Below are 10120 nucleotides of genomic sequence, written 5' to 3'. Positions count from 1 at the left end.
TTTGATTACTGAGTAAATCTCCTTTCTAGTCTATAGATCTATTCAGATTTTCTATTTCTTTGTGATTTTGTCCTGGCAGGTTTTGAGTTTCTAGAAATTTGTCCATTTTATCTAGGTTATCCAATTTGTTGGCATATATTTATTCACAGTACTTTTATAATCCTTTTTACAGCTAATTTCATTAAATAAAAAAATGTAACCAATGTATCAAAAGTCTATTTAGAGTAAGGATTATTATGCTTTTAGCTGTGACAGTACTAAAGTACACGTAAGGGCCTTAAGTTGGGCAGAGGTTTGAGAGAGGTGCAAAAAAAAAAAAAAAAAAAAAAAATCTTCAGAGCCTGAGTCAGAAAGAAATTAGGCTAGGATTATAGGAATTGAGTCAAAGATATTATTTTATTTAATATGGAGGGGGGATTTGGCAGGTGGGACGTGCAACTTTTACTCCATAGTTTTTGTATTGCTTAAACTTTTTACAATGAGGATGTAATACTATTTTTTTTTTTTTTTTTGAGACAGAGTCTTGCTCTGTTGCCTAGGCTAGAGTGCCGTGGCATCAGCCTAGTTCACAGCAACCTCAAATTCCTGGGCTCAAGTGATCCTCCTGCCTCAGCTGGGACTACAGGCATGCGCCACCATGCCTGGCTAATTTTTAAATATACTTTTAGTTGTCTAGCTAATTTTTTTCTATTTTTAGTAGAGATGGGGTCTCGCTCTTGCTCAGGCTGGTCTTGAACTCCTGAGCTCAAACGATCTGCCCGCCTCAGCCTCCCAGAATGCTAGAATTAAAGGTGTGAAAGGATGTAATACTTTTATAAGAATAAAAAAAGCAACTAGCTTCTGGTTTAATTAAAGCTCAGATTAAATAGTCCAATCTGACATCCTGAGTACCTCTTTTATCTATTGCTATCAGAGTTATCTTTTCAGACTTGGAAGAACCATACAAAGATAGACAAAAATATCTGCAGGTCTGTGCTCATTCAGAATGTTCCCACAAGTCTGCTTTTGGTCGAAACATGTAGCTTTTAGCTCAACAAATACTTCAAGGGTAATACACTATGGCCCAGGTCATGAATATACTCATGCTATTAATTTATCTACTTCTACAGCCAGTAGGCTAAACTTCTATGACAAAGGTTAACTTTCAAGAACTCTGCCATTTATAAGCTGAACTCTTTCCTACAACCAAAACAATATATTGAACTTATGAGATATGTTACTCACATAGAGCGTGGCTTCTCAACCTTGGAACTATTGACATTTTGGAACAGATAATGGTTTTGTTGTAGGGGATGGCCTGTACAGAGTAGAGGTTAGCAGCATTCCTTGCCTCTCTACCTGCTAGATACCAGAACCCTTCAGTGGTGACAACCAAACATGTATCCAGACACTGACAAGTATCTCCTTGGGGAAAAAATCACTTACAGTTGAGAATCAGTGACATACAGGAGAAATTTAATTACATGTTGATATCCTGAATTCTGCAACATTCCTATGACCAGTGTTTTATTTACTACTGACTGGTAAGTCACCCAGTGGTGGCTGAGATGGCCACCTATTTTCTGCCTAACAATATAAATATGCATTATAAGAAAAAGTAGAAATTTAAGTTGAAGATGAGTTTTCCTAAAAATAAAATGAAAAAAATTATTCTTGGGTTATAATATAACAAACTTAGAATTCATACTGGGCATGTGCTGTATTTCTGAGGTTTTCTGAGAAGACTGGATAATTAAACTCTTTGGCATGCCACCACTGCTTCTAATCCAATGTTGCACTGGAGCTCCTTGACAAATAAGGTTAAGACAAGAAAAAAAAATAGGGTACAAAAATTGAAAGGAAGAGGTAACTGTTCTTATTTGCAGCTAATATGACTCCAACAGAGTCTATGGACAAACCATTAGAACTAGATAAGAGAGTTCAACAAGGTTGGTGGATGTAAGGAACAACATAAATGGATTCCTACACACAGTAATAATCAATGAGGAAATGTAACAAAAAAGATCACAGTCATAGTAGAAATAAAAATGAATTTACCTAAATATAAAATTTTCAAAACTGAATTCTCAAGTAAGTCTTATAAAGCAAATCCAAAGCAATTCCAATAAAAATAACAATAGTGTTTTCATTGAACATGACAAGCTGATCCCAGAATTTACAGGAAAGACAAGAGTCAAGAATAGCTAAGGCAATTTTGAAAAATATACACTTACCTCACCATATATTGACTTACACAGCTATATTCTAACAACGACAATATGGTATTGGCTTGGGGACAAACAACTAATGAAATAGTAAAGGGACTGAGAAAATTATGCATATATAGGAAACTGATGTATGACAAAGGTGGCACTGTGTGAGGTAAAAGGTTGACCCAATCAGAGAATTGTCACTCTCTTGGCTCTAGTAAAGGGACAGTGAGAATTTTCAGGAGAAAATTGTTGAAAACTGAGTTATGGTTTGCCAAAACATTGGGCATTCAGTCCTGGCTGGGTGGTGGGGTTCCTAAACCACTTAGAGGCTAAGCTCATGATGAATTCTTAGGGCATAACCGACACCCACAGGACACTAAACACAGGTATTTCTACTTGCAATTTAAAACTCCACAGGCTGGAAGACGGATTTTGTTTTCAGAAATGGTAAAATGAAAAACTGTTATATCTTAGAAACTATAGACTACAATATTACTGCTCCTATCATATCACATATGCAGGATGAAGAGATGCAGTTGGAAACATGCCCTCGGCCTCGACTCCCCACAGCCTGCTTGTCTACATGCCAGGCTAAAGAAGAGCCACTAAGGTTTACAGGGCTTTCCCTCCACTGACAGTAACCTTGTTGACTATTTTAGAAAAGGCAAAAAAAAAATCAATTTAAAGTTTATTTGCACTTTAAAAGTTAATAATAAAAATGCAAATATGGTAACAAAACATCGTCACACAATCTATCATTTTCAGTAATTTATTGCAATAGAAATATTTCAGAAAACTGTACTTAAATTCATTTTAAGTTAGCTTATGCAAACACACTGAAGATCACACACTTGCATTTGCATATTAAAAAGAAACAAAAGTGAGAGGAACCACGATGCACACGGCTCACAGAGGCCATAGTGCAACTGAGTGCTCATCATCAGAGGACCTCAGATTAACGGGGATAAAGACAGATCAAAATGGCTTGTGTTTTCCTGTATGTTATCATTGGGTGCTTTTCCTGACAGATGTTTGATCTCCTTTAGATTATATTGTGAACTAGTTCCCCTACCACTGCCGAACACATGTACTACAATAGGTTGTAAAACAATGAATTTGTAATAATTAAGGTGCAGAAACTCTTGAGAGTCTGCTGACGTTTTATCAGGCTTTTTGTCAAGCCTAGTAAGTCAGTAATTATTGCACTGTATTTGTCAATACTTCTAGTAGGTGGTATCTTCAGGGGAAACTTAGTATTTGTTACCTGGTATCTAAAGCACAGCTAATATTTATAAAGTTTTCTATTAAGAAAAACAGAGTTCAATCCCCACTCTATGTATCCTTTTAATCCCACCATCAGTTTATAGTCCAAATGGCTAGAATCAAATGCAAATTAACCAAATGCTATTAACCCTTAAAGACCAGTTAGTTAACCTTTTCATTTGGCTTTAAAGACTACTTGCCTACTCTGGAACATACTAGCCCTTTTAAAAAATGTGAAAAAGCATCTTGACTCAGGTGAACATTAGTAGCTCCCAATGATCTCAGAGAAACAAAATGTCTCCACTGAGAAAGCTAGTTTAGACTCTTAACTTTCCTTTTCTTTGTATATTGGAGTTGTTTTTACTTTCTTGCATATTTTCAAGTAAACAACAACTGGTAGGTTAAGTGACTGCTTGTTTGTTCTGAGTGTTATTTAAATATTATATAATCATGAACAGAAACAAATCTCATTTCTGGCCACAGGGACTCTCATGATAAGATTTCAGTAGCTTTAATAAAACTCAAACAAATTCTTCTGGCTGTATTTTATTCTTCTAGGGATTTTTCTAAAGGCTGTATGATTAAATCTATGTTCAAAACAACAACAGCATCAACAACAAAATAAAACAAATGTGGCTCTTCAAAATTGTTTTTTTTTTTTGTTTGTTTTTTATTTTTTTTATTTTTTATTTTCACTTGTTGAATTCTCACCAATTCAAAATTGTTTTTAAGAGTGCTTATCTAAAGGTTGACTTGGGGAGGTCTATTTTTAATCTCCTACCCTGAAAACACAGAAACAAGAAGGAAGCTTGTTTATAAGGGCTCAAAAACCAAGGAAGAAGGCAACAGTTACCTAGAGGTTTCTGTAAGGACTTTCTTAGATGTGTTCGTGAGAAAGATGAAACTGGTGGAGAGAGGCATAGCACACACTCCTGAAATTAGAGGAGTAAGAGGGCACATGATTATTGTCATATGCAATGCCCTAAAACTGTTTTTCAAATTGATAAGGCACTGATCAAATTTTCTTCACACTGTAACTTGAAACACAGATGTAAGGAAACTGCTTTCAATAACCTTAAGAGTTTGTATGCACCAATCTCTTTCATTTGAACCCTCTAAATAGAAAAAAAGTCACTTTAGACACAAGTCATTTTTAGGCGAAGAAAACCAAAAGGTACTTAAATCATTTTGAAAAGGTTCACCTGGAAGGTAATTCATCATGAATAGGATTAAATAGCAATATTTTTATCTCAAAGCTTAGAAAAAACAGAATGCCACTCTGGCTGTAAAATCGTAAATTTACTGTGTTTGAAAAAATAATACAAAAAAGAGAAAGAGAAAATAAAAGCAAACCCCAAACAGTCACTAAAGAAGTCAGACAAACCTCATCTCTTGCTTCGTATCATCTACTGGTGCGACAGTAGCACTACTCTTCAGCAGGACACAAATTCATCTTCATTTTTAAAAAGGGATCCCATTATTTCAAAAGTCTTTGAAGCAGAGGATTTATTTTATTAAAGATGATCTTCTGTTATGCAACACTGGTACCCCTTGTTTGCGAATGATAATGCGGAGGTTTAACAACTGTGAAGGAATGTGCCTCAAGAAAACAGGCAGGAAATCAACAGTGAATATATTCTTTTAAGAAGCCAATGGATTAAATCTATTACTGTTGATTTCCAATTAGTATGATGTCCTAAAGTTTTGTTATTAGTGGTAAAGATATATAGCTTACAGATTTAACCTTATAAAGAAAAAAAGACTTATGCTTAAGTCATTTGGCAAGGTAAATTCCAATAATTCCAAGAGATCAACTGGCTTCTCTTAGAGGGCCCCAGTTTTAGCTAACATAGACATATCACAGTCTGTAAATAGTCTTTTCTCCCTTCAAAACAACAGAGCTTCTAGGCTCCTTTATAAATCTTCTGGAACAGGAATAAAGCCACTTGCAAACACTTCTGCAGCTATAAACACCCTGACTGTTGCTATGTGGGAGACCCAGCCCCAACAGGGTCCACACAGAAGGTAGTGTGATAGCTAGGTGGCATTTTCCTCAGAGGAAAACTCTCTGTCACTGAAACACATGCCTGGGGAGGAAAAAAATATTCAAACTCCAATTGTTTGGATCCCTTTTTGTAATGTTCACGCAAATGATATTTACTATAGTGAAGAAAATGAAATATGAAGGTGTGTTTGATCAGTTCTTTTTCAATTCTTAAAAGTTTGGAGGTTACAGCAAAAATAATACTCTGAAAAACAAGCAGACCTTGAACAGAGGGGGCAATAAACCAAAAACTGTGCTCAGTAAGGTCATTATGTAGTTATTTTTATAGTTATATTTTAAAAACTGGCATATTACTTCTATATAAAAAATAAGCCCCCATGTTCAAATAAATGGTTAAATGAGACGTGCCTCAAACTGTATTGGCTAGTATAATATACTACTACACTAGCGACATGGTATGCCGACCGTTAGGCTTATCACAACCAGTTTAAATTTAATTATAAGTGAATTTCTAATGAATTCTTCTTGGCTAGGGGAGAAACAAGTGAGCTTAATGCTGGTGAAAATTTTGAGTTTTTGAGTCACTAACTTACAACTGAGGACAGGACAGAAGATTCATTTTCCTAGTTATAAACTACCTGAATATTTAATGTATTCTGGTGACATACTCTATTTGAAATATTATCAGACATCATCTGGTGAATTATAGATAAAAAATTCACTTACACTATTTTAATTCACTTCCCTCACTGGCTTCCATGTGTTTCAAATGCTAAAATAATCTTTAAAAAGCAATGACTAATCTTTTGAATGGACAAATTTAAAGACAGAAAAATAATGATGTCTTCTGGCACTATTAGGAGATTTAGTCAGTCAGAGGCCACAATTCTGTCTGTGAACTATGAACCAAATGTGAACACTGCTCTTAGTCTGTGCAAGCATCTTTAATGTTCACAGCTGCAAACATCAAACACACACCTTCCAGCTCAGCACCTGCTCTCTGGCAGAGCTGTCTGCCCTCAGGCTCTGGCTTCCAGCTGCTTATCTCCACGGATACAGTCAGCCTACAACACATCTACTTTGGCTTATTTATGACAGACAAATAAAGAAAAAAATCCACAGGGTTCTCATTCACAAAATCTTTAAAAAAGCACATACACTGTAAAAATGCTATTTCTAAAGAGAAATAAACAAGTTAAGAAATTAAAAAAAAAAAGCAAAACAAAAATAAGATGTGCAAGGTCTATGAAGTAATACTGCTGGCTATGTGGGTGGTATCTTTCTATGTACCCAACATGGGTTAAGCTTATGACATCATTAATTGAAAAATTATTCAGCATAGGCAACTTTTACCCTCTCTAGCCTATGTCGCTAAACTCCAGAAATAATGGTATTCTAATTGTTATATGAGAAGCATATTGGAACTCTTAACATCTTTTCCAAACAGAAAACTAAATTTAAAAACTTAACACTCAAAAAAGCTCTTCTACTTACCTTTGGATAGATTTTTACCTAGTTATTATATAAGTGATGTTTTCTATTTAAGTTTCATGAACTCAAGGGTGAAATATTTAGGATTGAAAAAAAAGTATAAAATTCTCTAGGAATACAAATATGACAAATTTTATGTGAGGCCCAAAGTAATATAAATTAGACATATAGTAATATATATAAGTAATATAAATTGAAGACATTAGTCACAAAACATTACTTTGGGCCACTGCTAAAATTTACGATGCCTCAAGAATTTATAACATCTAACACATAGCCTTTATCAAGTGTCATTTTTTGTTAAAATTCTACGGTATCTTACCTTCAATTTTTTTTAATTCAACATTTATTTTAGAAATTAAATGCATTATTGCAGAGAAGAGCTTTCACAAAACTGCTTGGTCAACTACTGACAAAATATGGTTTCACATCAGAAACCTATAGTAAGTTTTCAGAAAAATGTTTTGGTATGTTTATGGTAAGACGTACAAGGAATAAAGTTTTGATACCTAAATTCCAAGAATCTCAAACTTTCACCTTTATCCCTCTTAAAAATTTTTTGTAGGTCTCAGAAAACAAATAATAACTCTGGCATTATGCACATTAAACACTGTGAAAGAAAATATCTTGATGAAATAGAAATACATCACCTTGATAAAAACTACCTGTGACTAGAAGAAGGGATATAATCCAATTAACTTGGAAAAAGATCTAATTATTGTACAATCTTTTCAAAAAGTTTAGGTTGGGATTATAGTTCTCTACTAAGCAGAGCTGTGGTCCAACAATGAATTCATATAGAAAGCTAAACTTTAGCCCCAGTTAGAAACAACCATGTTTTCTAGAGCATACTTTAAAAGCGTCTGGCAAATGAACACTCAGCCTTTGTACCTCCTGCAGGAAATAATGTTCCCCATACAGTACTAAATTTTAGAAGTTTAGTGTTTAAAAAAATCTCCCCTCATCCAAAATAAAACAAACACCCCCCACCCAATCCCAAACAAACTCCAACAACTCACATTAATAACATTCCTAATTCCTACACTCTTGCTGTGAGAAAGCAAGTGAGGCTGCAGACTGCTGGAGGCTGAACAAACCTCAGAGGTGAGCTGCACGATCCCTGCTAAGTATCTCTCACCTTGGTTCAAAACCAGCTCCTGATGTAATCCATAAGAAATATGTTTTTCCATTTTAAAGCATATCTAAAAAAAGGCGATTCCCCCCTCCAAAATTAGTACAAAGTTAAAAGAAATGCAAATTAGCTACTCTATTCCAAGCACAGCACCGCCAGAAGATTCACACACACTATTTGGTGTTTCGTGTTGGTTTTCCTTTCACTCTTTTAAGGCAGTGGCTTCCACAGGTCAGTTCAGAGACAAGAAGCATGGTTCATGGCAGTTTGTTTTGCAACTCCAATTTGTTCTCTGGGAATATCTCACTTCACTCCCTGAAATTAGTGCTTTTTTGGTTCAGAACTCCAAGGCTGAGACAGAGCCCCTGGGCTCTGCCTGGCACAGGATGGGGTACAGCTGGCGCTCTGCTACCAGGTCCCGGCTTCCACACAGGAGTTCACCTTTTGTCCTCAGGCTTTTACTCAAAAGTCATCAAGTTTGTAGGGACCTAAAAAATATAAGCATTACAAACTGAGTTTAAAAGTTGTTTTTCAGAGTAGTATTTCTTGTCTTTCTTTATCATGTAGGCAAATCCCAATCTTTCCACCTAAGTATCTTTTAAAAGGAATGTTATAGAAGGTATTTCAATAATTTATGAAAAATGAATACACTGGAACATTTTAGAAGAGAAAAATCGCTGAAATGAGCTAATACTCTGTTTCTAGTAAACTGACATCTGGACAGGAGAAGGGCAGAGACAGTATCTTTCTTGTCCGATGTAGGGGGGCTCAGTAGATGTTCATTGAATGAATAAATGAAGAAAAGAATGACTATAGTAGGGTGAGATCCAGACAGACATGCTTGTCATCACTTATTTTCTCATTATATATATTAAAAAATTTCCTACATGCACATTTTAAAAACCAGCACAAATAATTTTATAACAAACATTACTAAGAATTTCTTTGTGAAATTATCATGTATAAATGAATTAAACTCATCAGATAAATTCTAATCTGACACTTTGTGACTGAAAAATCAATAGGTTATATAATAGTTTACTGCTTATAGATTGGATTTTATTCAACTTCTCGTAAATGTGCAATTCAGTTAATTCTCTGAAATGTTTTTTTTAAACTTAGTTGATGAGTCCTCTCATCAAAGAACTAAGGAAGGTTTCACCACATTAAAAGAAAAAACTCTTAATCCTTAAAATCAGTTCTCCAAAGCTGTGTCAGTAGAGATACTCATATGTCAGTGGTTTTTCCCTGTCTTTTAAGACAGCTTAACAGCTCTCACACTTCAGCAATATTTCTCTCTGAAATCTATTATACTCTACAATATGAATCCTTACATGTGTCAGCTTCTGAATAAATCAAATACAGCAAGAATGCTCAAGTGCTTAAAATACAGATTATTGGGTCTGATTATAAGAAACCCATATTTAAATAAAGCAAAAGTTTCATTTCTTTCTAAGTTGCCTGAATGTGGTTTAAGGTATTTTGCATTTGAGTCAGAGTTTTCCACTAAAAATTAAAAAATTTCATAGGTTCTATTTATAAATATGCTACTACTACAATTCTTATAAGTATAAAAAACAAATAAAAAACATTTATAAAGTCCACTGCTCAAGGTCTCTTGGGAGTGGCTCCAGGTTAAAAAAAAAAGACAAAAGAAAAAAAAACAAAAACATTTATACTCATCTGGTTGACTTATTCAGCAGGAATGTCCACTAATACAGTAAAATAAATGCAACCTCTATGCTGGTGTACATATACTGTCTAGATTAATCTTGGAATCTGAGATTTTTTAAAAACGAGACTAAATAACTTGAGCTACATTTAGAGAAAATGTATGGCAGGAAAGTGAATCCGGAAAAGCCTACTCTAGGCCAAAGAGGGTCTGTCTCTCTCATTCTGACCCAGACACTAACTTGACAAGGCAAGGAAATAATTTTTGCTCTGCGGTGTTTCATGTCCTTTTATGGAGGTTGCTAAAAATTGTACCAAATGCTGCTATTAGTTTTTCACATATATTTTTAAAAAATTATGAGAGAA

General features: G+C 34.6%; 1 protein-coding gene across 6 annotated transcripts in view; it reads right to left on the bottom strand.

Moving 5' to 3' along the window:
* Positions 1-4735: 4735 nt before the first annotated feature.
* The window catches only part of RALGPS2 (Ral GEF with PH domain and SH3 binding motif 2), a 171791-nt gene continuing 166406 nt past the window's right edge, over positions 4736-10120 (bottom strand). For all 6 annotated transcript variants that reach the window (XM_076000408.1, XM_012772598.3, XM_012772597.3 and 3 more), the window contains one exon: positions 4736-8571. In XM_076000408.1, coding sequence (XP_075856523.1) covers positions 8542-8571 — 30 coding nt within the window. In that variant the 3' untranslated portion in view covers positions 4736-8541. The remainder of the gene's footprint in view (positions 8572-10120) is intronic.

This window comes from Microcebus murinus, chromosome 2, assembly GCF_040939455.1.
Source record: "Microcebus murinus isolate Inina chromosome 2, M.murinus_Inina_mat1.0, whole genome shotgun sequence".
NCBI classification, from domain to species: Eukaryota; Metazoa; Chordata; class Mammalia; order Primates; family Cheirogaleidae; genus Microcebus; species Microcebus murinus.
The sequence above is the reverse complement of the archived record's forward strand: the minus strand, read 5'-3'. Positions and strand labels throughout refer to the sequence as shown.